At 43.2% G+C, this 16,460-nt stretch overlaps 1 protein-coding gene across 1 annotated transcript in view; it reads right to left on the bottom strand.

Annotated features, from left to right (window-relative positions):
• Positions 1–16,460, bottom strand: part of mindy3 (MINDY lysine 48 deubiquitinase 3) — a 175,830-nt gene that overhangs the window by 22,164 nt on the left and 137,206 nt on the right. Inside the window, exon 12 of the mRNA XM_070881329.1 lies at positions 2,360–2,432. Coding sequence (XP_070737430.1) covers positions 2,360–2,432 — 73 coding nt within the window. The remainder of the gene's footprint in view (positions 1–2,359; positions 2,433–16,460) is intronic.

Raw genomic sequence — 16,460 nt, 5'->3', positions numbered from 1 at the left:
TATTGAAGAAAATAAACCTTCACATAAACTAACAGCTGGGCATACTCAGGAAAATTCATTTCAGGAATGTTAAAAGTTTTTATGTGCTGCATTTTGGCAGCTTGTCTGTTATATAGTCTCATCCTGTTAATTCTAAATCATCTCTTTGCTCAGAAATTCACTACTTGGAATTGAACAATTTTAATAAAGTGATGAGGTTTTTTGTGCACAATTTTAATTCTAATTAATCAATAATCTGAATTAAGCAACTTCAAATTAAGAGTAGACTATATATAAATTCCTTGGAACAAACATTTACTAAACATAACCATCTTAAATATTTCTGCCTCAAGTTTGTGTACAACAAACAACAGCTGACTGATTCCAGCCCAGTCCTCCAATCTAACTGGTTTTGACAGACTAGTCCTGCATTCCAAATTTCCAATTCCAGTGAAAACAGCTGATTTTTCTTGTGGAATGCTGACAGGCAGGCACATGGGTTGAAAAGCTTATGGTTGGCATGTATATTGCAGTTTTATGTCTAATGTAACAGCTTTATTTTTATCCCTTAGTCCCTGTATTACTTACATTCTTACTCATATTGATTTCCTGTCTCTTCCCATGTATTTTTCATCAGACGAAAAACCAAAACACATTTCAGCTTACGAGTTAATACATAAACAAAATCAAAAGAGTGGAGCAGAAGAGAATCTGAATTAATGTTCCCTCTAACTTTTTGGGGGGCCCCGCGACCATTTAAGAGTCGATAAGCCGGCTGCATGGGTGCTCCAGACAGCTGTATGGCCACGCAGCTTAAAGAGAACATTGATCTGAATATCATTCAGAAAGAAACCAAGCTATCAAAGGAAACACACAGAAGTAAAAAACACCATGCACATTTCAGTGTTTGTTGACATAATAATCATCATTATCAGTCCCTCGAAATCGAGGAAGACTTGCTTCCACTCAAAGTGAGTTCTCAGGTGACTTATCAGTCCAATTCTGGAATTAGTGTCTCGGTCACAGGTAGGACAGACGGTCATTGAGGAAAGGGTGGGTGGGGAGTCTGGTTTGCCGCACGCTCCTTCTGCTATCAGCGCTTGTTTTCTGCATGCTCTTGGCGACGAGACTCGAGGTGCTCAGCACCCTCCCGGATGCTCTTCCTCCAGTTAGGGCGATCTTTGGCCAGGGACTCCCAGGTGTCGTTGGGGATGTTGCACTTTATCAAGGAGGTTTTGAGGGTGTCCTTGAAATGTTTCCTCTGCCCATCCGTTGCTCGCTTGCCGCGTAGGAGTTCCGAGTAGAGCGCTTGCTTTGAGAGTCTTGTGTCGGGCATGCGAACAATATGACCTGCCCAACAGAGCTGGTCGAGTGTGGTCAGTGCTTGCTTCGCAAAAATACGAGTTGCTATTTAACCACTCTTAATACCGTTAACAAAATGTACTAGCACCAAACCATTGGTTGACACAAAATTTGGACAAGAATTAGAACATAGGATAGATTTTCCTCTCTGGGAACGAAGTAAACAGCTACAAGGCACAGCTGTGTGTTGTGCTTGAGAGGAGATAACAGTCCATGTTTTTCCTCTGCTGGGTTATTTGCATGAATTCTGGGTGCAGGCCTGTCCCCTGGATGGGCCTTGCACCTAAAAAGGAGGAGCAAATTTGAGTCAGGAATTAATAGGTCTGTTAGTTTTACCTCAGTTGTGGGTAAACTTCTGGAATATAACATGATTTCATAAATACTTGGAATCGAATGGGTGGATCAGGAACAGTGCATGGATTTGTAGAGGACATGTCTTGTTTGACTAATTTAACAGCATTTTTGAATATATCACAGACTGTACAGATAAAGGGAATGAAGTGGATGTTGCATATTTGGATTTTTAGAAGGTGTTTAATAAGGCACCACTTAAGAGACTTATTGCAAAAACTGAGATACAGGATAGTACAGATAAATGTAGCCACATGGAAGCTTGGAGTGAAAGCTAAAAGGAAACAATTGTCAACAGAGTGGAAGAACAGAGGGTTGCTGTTGCATAGGTCTTAAAGGGTGGGAATGCTGGTGGAAGAGATCTTTAAAATATCTGGTTTTCTATATTGGATCATTAGTTTATATATTGGGTAATTAAATATAAAAGCCAGGAAATAATGTTGAATTTATATAAAATCTTGGTTAGGCTATAAATGAAGTTACAATACATTTAAGTCAAAAAAGTCAAAATTGTACTCATCCATTTCTGCAGTATTAAGACAATTGATTGTCAGCAATGAAATACACAAATAAGGCAAATTACTATTTTATTGCTGTTAAGAACTTTAAACGAAACATTACTTTTGGTTTTAAAGGTTTATACCATAATGCTGTACAGAACACTTACTATTCAGGCTCTGACACCAAGTCCAATGCTCTCATCACATCCTCCAGCAATGTGTCTGGTATAAATCCATTGTCTACAATGAAACAAAAAAAATCTTTGATGCAAAAAAGCCTCAGTAACTCAGTAATAACAGAGAAAAATATTGGCTACAATTGATCATTTTCCAATAAACGGAAGGTCAGAATCCTGAAGCTTTTGCAGTTTTGCTAACTACACATAGCAATGAAATGAGTTAGGGCCATTAAAAAATTAATTGTAATTAACATTTTTAATCAGTTAATCTTGATTTTAATTGCATATTTAATTGATACAATTACTACATCCATTTCAAGTGTGTTTTATTACTAATGCTTTATCATCCAAGAAACAACCCAGCATAAAACCTTGGAGCATGAACAGCTTTGAATCTGAACCATTGCAACACTCTACCTGGAGGCCATGAATGGGAATCCATTGAGCAGTAGACCTGCGGGAGCCCACTGCTAATGAAGAAATGGTCTGCAGCTGGCTTCTGGACACTGTTACACTCACACTCTACTGGCAATGGCGCGTACTTGTAAATGGGACATAATGGCCACACATGAACACAACATGACATCTGCACATTCACTGAAATAGAATAATGTTTGCACATCAGGAGGACATAATGGCCGCACATGTGAAAAAGACAATGGGACCGAAATTAATGAAAACCGATGATCCGTCCATTTCTCGGCGGTATGCCGTTTCATACCGCCGGGTACTGTTGGGCAGAGTGTGCACGATTTTCGTCACTTTTCTTTTGGCGGTATGCCAAGCAGAGTGCAGCCGGCGGTGTGTGGGCGGTGAGTCCTTTTCACTCGGAAATCTTCGGGTCCCGAGTTGTGCGCAAGCGCATACTGCTGCGAAGCTCCGCCCCCGAGGGGCACCGACCAGAATCAACAGAGACTGCCAGCCTGAGAGCACTGTGCAGGTATGTGGGGGGGGGGGGGGGGGGAAGGAGAAGAGAGAAGATGGCTGCTTGGGAGAGAGATGGCTGTGGTGGGGGGCGGGGAGAGAGAGAGACTGGAGGGTGAGAGATGAAACGTTTTTCATAGGTAAAAATGCATACCGCCGACTGAAGATCATCTATCAACTTAAAACCACACCTTTTCAAGGGCGGTCTGTGATCAATTTGGCAATTTTGGGCGGTATGTCGGCATACGGTATGCATACCACCCGGTGGTATGTCACTGATAAATTTCCCGCTGGGCGGTATGTAGGTATTTTTTGATCAAGTTCGCGATTTTGGGCAGTATGTCGGCAGTCTGTCCACCAATTTTGGCCCCAATAGGTTTTGGTCATGCACTGAGCTTATGGTGAGGAATTGCATTGTATACTGAAGGCTGCAGGCACTCTATGCGGAATTTCTGCAATTAACGGCAAACGTTTAACGCATTAATTGTAGAAATTAACAATTAATTGATAGTCCCAAAATGATCGTTTTCAAAAGGCTTTTATTGAAGTATTACTCGTGTCAAGATTAATTATAAAAAGATGTAAAAGAGAATAAACTTGTTCAGCATAGACAATCCTGTCCGACTCCCGATAATTGAGCACAAAATCTAGGCTGACACTCCAGTACTGCACCATCTCATCTTTTGGATGAGACATTAAATTGCAGTCCCATCTGCCCTCTCAGATGGATGCAATAGATCCCATCGCATTATTTCGAAGAGAAGGGGAGTTCACCCAGTGTCCTGGTCAATATAATTCCCCCAATCAACATCACAAAAACAGATTATATCTTGGTCGTTATTATTTTGCTTTTTGTGGGACCTTACGCTGCACAAATTGGCCGCCGCATTTCCTACATTACAACAGTGGCTACACTTCAAAAGTAATTCAATGGCGGTAAAACGCTTCAGGACGTCCTCACGTCGTGAAAGGTGCTATATAAATGCAATTAATTAATTTTTCTTTTTGAATAAAGTTTAAGCACTTTGGCACGAAGAAAAAAGTCAATTTCTCTGCGAGCAAGACCTTAAGCTTCCCAGAAAGTATGAGATCAATTTTTCCTAATCATGAATATCTCAATCTTATCTCTTCCAGCAGATGTCATCCTCTGGTCATCCTGTATTAGTGACATCCTAAACATAGCAACATTTCCCACGCTTGCTATTTTGAGCAAAATCATAAAAGCACTCAAAGGTCAACTTCTTGTTAAAATTAGTGAATATTTCAAAGACACAATTTCTTCATGTCTCACAAATGTAACCAACAGCTGCCACCATTAGCCTCTCATGGCTCCTCCCTTACTCCTATCAATATTCTTGGCCTTATGTCCTCCGGCATCAAGCAGATCTCCCACATCTTTTGCTTTGCTAAAGCTGTCTCTAAGAAACTCAAGGGCTAATTCCATTGGGTAGCGGTGCTTGCAAGGAAAGTATAGTGGGAACTCGTCCACGACTACCCATTGATGGACTCCCTGAAAATACTGCTTCCTGCTGGGAACACCAGATAGTGAGATCAGTCCTATGGCGTTCAAATAGAAAGTGTCTGTAAGCTAATAACTGGCAATCTGGACTTTTCCTGATGGACTTTAATAGAATAATCTTCTACTGATGATGGAAAAGAAAACGTATAAGCTTTGAGGGGAATAAATGCAGTGGAGCCCCAGAACAGCAACACAGTGTTCAATTTTACAAATGATTTTTCAAGTTGAAGGCTCAAATTAATAAACCATATGTGGATAACATAAAAATTGCAGAACAAATATGCGAGAGTGACAGTGAGAGAGTTACATGCGTATGCGAGAGCGGGAGAGAGAATATGACTAAACAATGAATTCAGTAACCACTTATTTTCTTCCCCAACACAATTACTCCCATCGGGCAAGTTATTTTTTGTTTGATATGCTGCTTTAGGATATATACTTGCATTAGAAGATGTTGCACCATGTGAGCAGCAACATATGATTGTTTGATAAATAACAAGAAAAATTGCCTGTGAAACAACCTCTGCAGTTCTCTGAATGTTTGGATCCGGTTGGTGACATCAACCACTGCTCTCTGTGCTGTCTTTTCTGAACTCTCTCCATTCATCAATATTTAAACATTGTTGATGAATCCTTTTGGACCCTTAGGTGACCACTGATATCATTACATACATTTGCCCCAATTCTGATGTTGTAGAATTGTAAACTTGTCAATTTGCTTTCTGTCTCAATCATTTTTTGAATATTGAGATTACATTTGCTATCCCCTCGCCCCCAGAACTGCACCTATGCGCATTTTTTAATCTCAGCAAACTTTATTAAGAAAAAGGATTTACAGTAGAGTGGTACAAAGTACTGAAGTACAACACCACCGACACAACCGCTTGCGATGATTTACTGGACATTTTTGGCATGCTCAAACAAACGAGACAAACTCCATGCTTTTCAAGTGATTATCTGCAATTTTCCTCAATGTTTAGTTGGTTAAGTGGGAGTAAGACTTAAAGAGCTCTGATCCAATGCTGCTAACAGGGCTCAAGTTCAAAAATAATGGATGTAAAAAAAAGCTTACATAAACTCCAAGAATAAAGAATCCAGAAAGCAACATTGCCAGCTCAGTCAATGATAAATTGTGATAGCAGAAATTTAAATAGGAAACAAAATGCTTGGGATGGAACTCTCGTTACTGAACAAACAAAAACACCATCTCAGTCATGAAAGACTGAGCGCCATTATACCGCAAGAAAACCGAGTATTTCAGTGAGTAGCTTTTCAATCTATCTCTGAACTATCAAGGTTCCTGAGCTGTTTATATAATGTCCCAAATGTACTTCAGCAACAGCCAGCTAAAGAGTCTGCCACAGTCCCACATCATTAACTCTGTTAAAAACTGGAAATCATTACAAATACAGTAACGTTGATAGACCTAATGCTGCCTTAACAAAAGGAGGACCAAATTACTAACCCAATATCTAAACTAACTTATTTTTCAAAATAAAAACAGAAAATGCTAGAAATACTCAGCAGGTCTGGCTGCATCTGTGGAGAGAGAAAGAGAGTTAATGTTTTAGGGCGATGGTGTTTCATCAGAACTGGAAAAAGTTAGAGATGCAACAGATTTTAGTAAGTTAAAAGAGACAAACTGAAATCGAAAAATAGCACTCAGTCTTTCATGACTGAGACAGTGTCATTGTTCAGTAAGGAGAACTGCATCCCAAGTACTTTGTTCTTTCTTCAATATACGGTTCTCTCCCAGTAATGGAATGCACCTCACCGCATCAATTGTCTTTCACCACTGTTTTCCTCCTTGACCACAAACCATCTGTCTAAATGGCATCACAAATCTCTTCTTTCCCACTGAGCGAAGTACAAGAATGCTGCTTGAAGGGACCCCGGGTGATTTTCTCTCCTCTCTGCATGGAAGCATTCATGCCCCTCCCAGCACCCAGAGTGAAAGACCAATCCTACCTCTCACCCATGATCATAACCATCATTGAGGAACCAAGTTAACTAGTTTGGTAAATTCTGTTCACTCCTCAGTTGCAATACAAGTCACACTGTTCAGTAATGACTATGAAAAGAAGGTAGTCACTTCATATAAACTGGAGTGACAGACAAAATGTCTTCCATCCAAAATGTGCTGCTTTGCACCTTGGGAAATACCGCTTATTTCTGAACATGTGCTGCTTATTGTAGACATACACAATAACCCACCACAAACTGCTTTTACATTTCTTTGATGACATATTAGTGGTACCAGATTCCAATTTGCGGATCATGCATGGCCAGCGACAACCACCTCTTGATGATCAGCCTTAGTGTGAAGACATTAAAAGCAGCACTCCAAGGTAATAAAAATGCTAATGGAATAGTATTTTATGGCAAGTAATATAGAATATAATATTAAGATGTCATGGTGAATCTATATAAAACTTTAGCAAGACCATTGTTGGAGTACTGCATGAAGTTTTGGAATCCACATTATAGGAAGGACATTGAGGCAATATAGGGTACAGCTCAGATTCACTGGGATTTTTATCTGGTATGAAAAAATATAACTTCAAAAACTAAGAGCATGAATCAGCCGAGCAGTGGGACTTCGGAAAGGGCGCGAGAGCGGGAGCAGCGGCAAGCCTACAAAGAGCAAGCGGGAGTTCGGGCAATCGAGCGGCCTATAAAGGCCCGAGAGTCGGAGGAGGTGGCCACAGGAGCGGCAGTTCGGGCAGTCGAGCGACCTATAAAGGCCCGAGAGTCAGAGGAGACCAACTGGTGCAGGGGCAGAAGGTAAACAAAGAAGAAGAAATCAAAGTGGGACAACACAGCCAAGCGGGTAAGTGATTGGCTGGTTGGTGAGTATTTGATCTTTTATTTTTCTCAGCAGTAAGAAACCTTTGGCATTGTTACAAATTAAGTTAAGCTAAGGGTTAAGTCATGGCAGGAGATCCCAGACCTGTGTCATGCTTCTCTTGTGCTATGTGGGAAATCAGGGATACTACCTGACTACGACGTGTGTGGGAAGTGTATCCAGCTGCAGCTCCTGACAGACCGCATTGCGGCACTGGAGCTGCGGATAGATTCACGCTGGAGCATCCGTGATGCTGAGGATGCAGTGAATAGCACGTTTAGTGAGTTGGTCACACCGCAAGTAAAGCTTGCACAGCCAGATAGGGAATGGGTGACCATCAGGAAGAGCAAGGGAAGGCAGGTAGTGCAGGAGCCCCCTGCGGTCACCTCCCTCCAAAACAGATGCACCGTTTTGGGTACTGTTGAGGGAGGTGGCTCTTCAGGAGAAGGCAGCAGCAGCCGCCGCCAAGTTAATGGCACCAGGGGTGGCACTGCTGCACAGGAGGGCAGGAAAAAGAGTGGGAGAGCTATATTGATAGGGGATTCTATTGCAAGGGGAATAGATGGGCGTTTCTGCAGCCGCAAATGAGACACCAGGAAGGTATGTTGCCTCCCTGGTGCAAGGGTCAAGGAAGTCTCGGAGCGGCTGCAGCGCATTCTGGAGGGGGAGGGTGAACAGCCAGCTGTCGTGGTGCATATAGATACCAACGATATAGGTAAAAAAACAGGATGAGGTCCTACAAGCTGAATTTAGGGAGCTAGGAGTTAAATTAAAAAGTAGGACCCCAAAAGGTAGTAATCTCAGGATTGCTACCAGTGCCTCGTGCTAGTCAGAGTAGGAATCGCAGGATAGCTCAGATGAATACGCGGCTTGAGGAATGGTGCAAGGGGGAGGGATTCAAATTCCTGGGACATTGGAACTGGTTCTAGGGGAGGTGGGACCAGTACAAACTGGACGGTCTGCACCTGGGCAGGACCGGAACCGATGTCCGAGGTGGAGTGTTTGCTAGTGCTGTTGGGGAGGAGTTAAACTAATATGGCATGAGGATGGAAATCAATGCAGGGAGGCAGAGGGAAATGAAAAGGGGGCAGAAGCAAAAGATAGACAGAAGAAAAGTAAAAGTGGAGGGCAGAGAAACCCAAGGCAAAAAGCAAAAAGGGCCACATTACAGCAAAATTCTAAAGGGGCAAAGTGTGTTAGAAAGACAAGCCTGAAGGCTCTGTGCCTCAATGCAAGGAGTATTCGGAATAAGGTGGATATAAAAGGGGTCAGAGGGTCGAGTAAGGAGGGGGGACTGAGGGAAATCTTTATTAGTCGGGAAATTGTGTTTGGGAAATTGATGGGATTGAAGGCCGATAAATCCCCAGGGCCTGCATCCCAGAGTACTTAAGGAGGTGGCCTTGGAAATAGCGGATGCATTGACAGTCATTTTCCAACATTCCATTGACTCTGGATCAGTTCCTATGGAGTGGAGGGTAGCCAATGTAACCCCACTTTTTAAAAAAGGAGGGAGAGAGAAAACAGGGAATTATAGACCGGTCAGCCTGACCTCAGTAGTGGGTAAAATGATGGAATCAATTATTAAGGATGTCATAGCAGTGCATCTGGAAAATGGTGACATGATAGGTCCAAGTCAGCATGGATTTTTGAAAGGGAAATCATGCTTGACAAATCTTCTGGAATTTTTTGAGGATGTTTCCAGTAAAGTGGACAAAGGAGAACCAGTTGATGTGGTATATTTGGACTTTCAGAAGGCTTTCGACAAGGTCCCACACAAGAGATTAATGTGCAAAGTTAAAGCACATGGGATTGGGGGTAGTGTGCAGTGTGCTGACGTGGATTGAGAACTGGTTGTCAGACAGGAAGCAAAGAGTAGGAGTAAATGGGTACTTTTCAGAATGGCAGGCAGTGACTAGTGGGGTGCCGCAAGGTTCTGTGCTGGGGCCCCAGCTGTTTACATTGTACATTAATGATTTAGACGAGGGGATTAAATGCAGTATCTCCAAATTTGCGGATGACACTAAGTTGGGTGGCAGTGTGAGCTGCGAGGAGGATGCTATTAGGCTGCAGAGTGACTTGGATATGTTAGATGAGTGGGCAAATGCATGGCAGATGAAGTATAATGTGGATAAATGTGAGGTTATCCACTTTGGTGGTAAAAAGAGAGAGACAGACTATTATCTGAATGGTGACAGATTAGGAAAAGGGAAGGTGCAACGAGACCTGGGTGTCATGGTACATCAGTCATTGAAGGTTAGCATGCAGGTACAGCAGGAATTTATGAAAGCAAATGGCATGTTGGCCTTCATAGCGAGGGGATTTGAATACAGGGGCAGGGAGGTGTTGCTACAGTTGTATAGGGCCTTGGTGAGGCCACACCTGGAGTATTGTGTACAGTTTTGGTCTCCTAACTTGAGGAAGGACATTCTTGCTATTGAGGGAGTGCAGCGAAGATTCACCAGACTGATTCCCGGGATGGCGGGACTGACCCATCAAGAAAGACTGGATCAACTGGGCTTGTATTCACTGGAGTTCAGAAGAATGAGAGGGGACCTCATAGAAACGTTTAAAATTCTGACGGGTTTAGACAGGTTAGATGCAGGAAGAATGTTCCCAATGTTGGGGAAGTCCAGAACCAGGGGTCACAGTCTGAGGATAGGGGTAAGCCATTTAGGACCGAGATGAGGAGAAACTTCTTCACCCAGAGAGTGGTGAACCTGTGGAATTCTCTACCACAGAAAGTAGTTGAGGCCAATTCACTAAATATATTCAAAAGGGAGTTAGATGAAGTCCTTACTACTCGGGGGATCAAGGGTTATGGCGAGAATGCAGGAAGTGGGTACTGAAGTTTCATGTTCAGCCATGAACTCACTGAATGGCGGTGCAGGCTAGAAGGGCTGAATGGCCTGCTCCTGCACCTATTTTCTATGTTTCTATGTTTCTATGAATTAACTGCGCAGATAGCAGTTAACGGGTAGGATGTAATTGGCATCACGGAGACATGGCTCCAAGGTGACCAAGGCTGGGAATTCAACATCCAGGGGTATTCAACATTTAGGAAGGATAGACAGAAAGGAAAAGGAGGCGGGGTGGCATTGCTGGTTAAAGAGGAAATTAATGCAATAGTAAGAAACGACATTAGTTTGGATGATGTGGAATCGGTATGGGTGGAGCTACGGAATACCAAGGGGCAGAAAACGCTAGTGGGAGTTGTGTACAGACCACCAAACAGTAGTAGTAAGGGTGGGGACAGCATCAAAGAAGAAATTAGGGACGCATGCAATAAAGGTACAGCAGTTATCATGGGTGACTTTAATCTACATGTTGATTGGGCTAACCAAACTGGTAGCAATGCGGTGGAGGAGGATTTCCTGGAGTGTATTAGGGATGGTTTTCTGGACCAATATGTCAAGGAACCAATTAGGGAGCTGGCCATCCTAGACTGGGTGATGTGTAATGAGAAAGGACTAATTAGCAATCTTGTTGTGCGAGGCCCCTTGGGGAAGAGTGACCATAATATGGTAGAATTCTTTATTAAGATGGAGAGTGATAGTTAATTCAGAAACTAGGGTCTTGAACTTAAGGAAAGGTAACTTCGATGGTTTGAGGCATGAATTGGATGGAATAGACTGGCAAATGATACTAAAAGGGTTGACGGTGGATAGGAAATGGCAAACATTTAAATATCACATGGATGAACTTCAGCAATTGTACATCCCTGTCTGAAGTAAAATCAAAACGGGGAAGGTGACTCAACCGTGGTTAAGAAGGGAAATTAAAGATAGTGTTAAACCCAAGGATGAGGCATATAAATTGGCCGGAAAAAGCAGCATAACTGAGGACTGGGAGAAATTTAGAATTCAGCAGAGGAGGACTAAGAGTGGGAAAATAAGAGTACGATAAGAAGCTTGCCGGGAACATAAAAAATGACTGCAAAAGCTTCTGTAGATATGTGAAGAGAAAAAGATTAGTGAAGACAAACATAGGTGCCTTGCAGTCGGATTCAGGTGAATTTATAATGGGGAACAAAGAAATGGCAGACCAATTGAACAAATACTTTGGTTCTGTCTTCACGAAGGAAAACACAAATAACCTTCCGGAAGTACTAGGGGACAGAGGGTCTAGTGAGAAGGAGGAAATGAAGGATATCCTTATTAGGCGGGAAATTGCGCTAGGGAAATTGATGGGATTGAAGGCCGATAAATCCCCGGAGCCTGATAGTCTGCATCCCAGAGTACTTAAGAAAGTGGCCCTAGAAATAGTGCATGCATCGGTGATCATTTTCCAACAGTCTATGGACTCTATCAGTTCCTATGGACTGGAGGGTAGCTAATGTAACATCACTTTTTTTAAAAAGGGAGGGAGAGAGAAAGCGGGTAATTATAGACCGGTTAGCCTGACATCAGTAGTGGGGAAAATGTTGGAATCAATTATTAAGGATGAAATAGCATCGCATTTGGAAAGCAGTGACAGGATCGGTCCAAGTCAGCATGGATTTATGAAGGGGAAATCATGCTTGACAAATCTTCTATTTTTTTTGAGGATGTAACTAGTAGAGTGGACAAGGATGTGGTGTATTTGGACTTTCAAAAGGCTTTTCACAAGGTCCCACACAAGAGATTGGTGTGCAAAATCAAAGCACATGGTATTGGGGGTAATATACTGACATGGATAGAGAACTGGTTAGCAGACAGGAAGCAGAGAGTCGAGACAAACAGGTCCTTTTCAGAATTGCAGGCAATGACTAGTGGACTGCCGCAGGGCTCAGTGCTGGGACCACAGCTCTTTACAATATATATCAATGATTTAGATGAAGGAATTGAGTGTAATATCTCCAAGTTTGCAGATGACCACTAAACTGGGTGGCGGAGAGAGCTGTGAGGGGGACGCGAAGAGGCTGCAGGGTGACTTGGAAAGGTTAGGTGAGTGGGCAAATGCATGGCAGATGCTGTATAATGTGGATAAATGTGAGGTTATCCACTTTGGGGGCAAAAACGCAAAGAAAGATTATCTGAATGGCAGCAGATTAGGAAAAGGGGAGATGCAACGAGACCTGGGTGTCATGGTTCATCAGTCATTGAAAGTTGGCATACAAGTACAGCAGGAGGTGAAGGCGGCAAATGGTATGTTGGCCTTCATAGCTAGGGGATTTGAGTATAGGAGCAGGGAGGTCTTACTGCAGTTGTACAGGGCGTTGGTGAGGCCTAACCTGGAATATTGTGTTCAGTTTTGGTCTCCTAATCTGAGGAAGGACGTTCTTGCTATTGAGGGAGTGCAGCAAAGGTTCACCAGACTGATTCCCGGGATGGCTGGACTGACAAATGAGGAGAGACTGGGTCAACTGGGCCTTTATACATAGGAGTTTAGAAGGATGAGAGGGGATCTCATAGAAACATACAAGATTGTGACGGGACGGGACAGGTTAGATGCGGGTAGAATGTTCCCGATGTTGGGGAAGTCCAGAACCAGGGGACACAGTCTTCGGATAAGGGGTAGGCCATTTAGGACTGAGATGAGGAGAAACTTCATCACTCAGAGTTGTTAACCTGTGGAATTCCCTGCCGCAGAGAGTTGTTGAATATGTCCAATGAACTGGCATCAAGAGGGAGTTAGATGTGGCCCTTACGGCTAAGGGGATCAAGGGGTATGGAGAGAAAGCAGGAAAGGGATACTGAGGGAATGATCAGCCATGATCTTATTGAATGGTGGTGCAGGCTCGAAGGGCCAAATGGCCTGCTCCTGCACCTATTTTCTATGTTTCTATGAATTAACTGCGCAGATAGCTGTTAACCGATATGATGTAATTGGGATTATGGAGACATGGCTCCAGGGTAACCAAGGCTGGGAACTCAACATCCAGGGGTATTCAATATTCAGGAAGGATAAACAGGAAGGAAAAGGAGATGGGGTAGCATTACTGGTTAAAGAAGACATTATAGCAATAGTAAGGAAGGACATTAGCTTGGATGATGTGGAATCTATATGGGTAGAGCTGCGAAACACCAAAGGGCAGAAAGCGTTAGTGGGAGTTGTGTACAGACCACCAAAGAGTAGTAGTGAGGTTGGGGATGGCATCAAACAGGAAATTAGGGACACGTGCAATAAGGGTACAGCAGTTATCATGGGTGACTTTAATCTACATATTGATTGGGCTAACCAAACTGGTAGCAATTCTGTGCAGTTGTTCCTGGAGTATATAAGAGATGGTTTTCTCGACCAAATGTCGAGGAACCAATTAGAGAGCAGGCCATCCTCGACTGGGTGATGTGTAATGAGAGAGGATTAATTAGCAACCTGGTCGTGCGAGGCCCCTTGGGGAAGAGTGACCATAATATGGTCGAATTCTGCATTAAGGTGGAGAGTGACACAGAGTCTAGGGCCCTGAACTTAAAGAAAGGAAACTTCGATGGTATGAGACGTGAATTGGCTAGGATAGACTGGCGAATGATACTTAAAGGGTTGACAGAGGATAGGCAATGGCAGACATTTAAAGATCACATGGACGAACTACAACAATTGTACACCACTGTGTGGCGTAAAAAAAAGGGAAGGTGGCTCAACCGTGGCTAACAAGGGAAATTAGGGAAAGTGTTAAATCCAAGGAAGAGGCAAACAAATTGGCCAGAAAAAGCAGCAAACCTGAGGACTGGGAGAAATTTAGAATTCAGCAGAGGAGGACTAAGGGTTTAATTAGAAGGAGGAAAATAGAGTGCGAGAGTAAGCTTGCAGGGAACATAAAAACTGAACTGCAAAAGCTTCGACAGATACATGAAGAGAAAAAGATTAGTGAAGACGAATGTAGGTCCCTTGCAATCAGAATCAGGTGACTTCATAATGGGGAACAAGGAAATGGCAGACCAATTGAATAAATACTTTGGGTCTGTCTTCACTAAGGAAGACATGAATAATCTCCCAAAAACACTAGGGGACCGAGGGTCTAGCGAGAAGGGGGAACCGAGGGAAATTCTCATGTGTCAGGAAATGATGTTAGGGAAATTGATGGGATTGAAGGCTGATAAATCCCTCGGGCCTGATAGTCTGCATCCTAGAGTAGTTAAGGAAGTGGCCCTAGAAATAGTAGATGCATTGGTGGTCATTTTCCAACATTCCATGGACTCTGGATCCGTTCCTATGGATTGGAGGGTAGATAATGTACCACCACTTTTTAAGAAAGGAGGGAGAGAGAAAACAGAATTATAGACCGGTTAGCCTGACATTGGTGGTGGGGAAAATGCTGGAGTCAATGAAAGAAGATGTAATAGCAGCGCATTTGGAAAGCAGTGACAGGATCTGTCCAATTCAGCATGGATTTATGAAAGGGAAATCATGCTCGACAAATCTTCGAGATTTTTGAGGATGTAACTAGTAGAGTGGATAAGGGAGAACCAGTAGATGTGGTGTATTTGGACTTTCAAAAGGCTTTTGACAAGGTCCCTCATGAGATTAGTATACAAAATTAAGGCACATGGTATTGGGGGTAATGTACTGACGTGAATAAAGAAATGGTTGGCAGACAGGAAGCCAAGAGTAGGAATAAACTGGTCCTTTTCAGAATGGCAGGCAGTGACTAGTGGGATGCCGCAGGGTTCAGTGCTGGGACCCCAGCTATTTACAATATACATTAATGATTTAGACGAAGGAATTGAATGTAATATCTCCAAGTTTGCAGATGACACTAAGCTGGGTGACAGTGCGAGCTGCGAGGAGGATGCTAAGAGGCTGCAGGGAGACTTAGACAGATTAGGTGAATGGGCAAATGCATGGCAGATGCAGTATAATGTAGATAAATGTGAGGTTATCCACTTTGGTGGCGAAAACACGAAGGCAGATTATCTGAATGGTGACCGATTAGTAAAAGGGGAGGTGCAACGAGACCTGGGTGTCATGGTACATTAGTCAATGAAGGCAGGCATGTAGGTAGGTACAGCAGGCAGTAAAGAAAGCAAATGGCATGCTCGCCTTCATAGCGAAGGTTTTTGAGTATAGGATTAGGGAGGGTCTTACTGCAGTTGTACAGGGCCTTGGTGAGACCACACCTTGAGTATTGTGTGCAGTTTTGGTCTCCTAATCTGAGGAAAGGTATGCTTGCTATTGAGGGAGTGCAGCAAAGGTTCACAGACTGACATATGAGGAAAGACTGGATCGACCAGGCTTATACTCACTGGAATTTTGATGAATGAGAGGGGATCTCATAGAAATGTATAAAATTCTGACAGGACTGGACAGGTTAGATGCAGGAAGGATGTTCCCGAGGTTGGGGAAGTCCAGAACCAGAGGACACAGTCTAAGGGTAAGGGGTAAGCCATATTGGACCAAGATGGAGAAACTTTTTCACCGAGAGTTGTGAACCTGTGGAATTCTCTGCCACAGAAAGTTGTTGAGTCCAGTTCGTTGGACATATTCAAAAGGGAGTTAAGATGTGGCCCTTACGGCTGAAGGGATCCGGGGGTATGGAGAGAAGGCTGGGGTGAGGTACTGAGGTTGAATGATCAGCCACGATCATACTGAATGGCGATGCATGCTCAAAGGGCTGAATGGCCTGTTCCTGCACCTATTTTCTATGTTTCTAAATGACCAAGAACTTCCAGTTGCCATTGAGAAAAGTATGTGAGGGCGCCATGACATTCTATCCCACTGGTTAAGTGGTAAAGGTTGTGCACTTAACCTTACTTTCGTCCACTTCCTAGCCTAAGATGGATTACCTGCCATCATTCCTAAAGCAAGCTCAAATTTGGGAAAGAGCTAAACGGGGACATGGCTGCTGTTACCTCGTTCCCATAGCCAACTCCCGTCCTTGCAGA

This window comes from Pristiophorus japonicus, chromosome 5 (genome assembly GCF_044704955.1).
Source record: "Pristiophorus japonicus isolate sPriJap1 chromosome 5, sPriJap1.hap1, whole genome shotgun sequence".
NCBI lineage: Eukaryota > Metazoa > Chordata > Chondrichthyes > Pristiophoridae > Pristiophorus > Pristiophorus japonicus.
The sequence above is the reverse complement of the archived record's forward strand: the minus strand, read 5'-3'. Positions and strand labels throughout refer to the sequence as shown.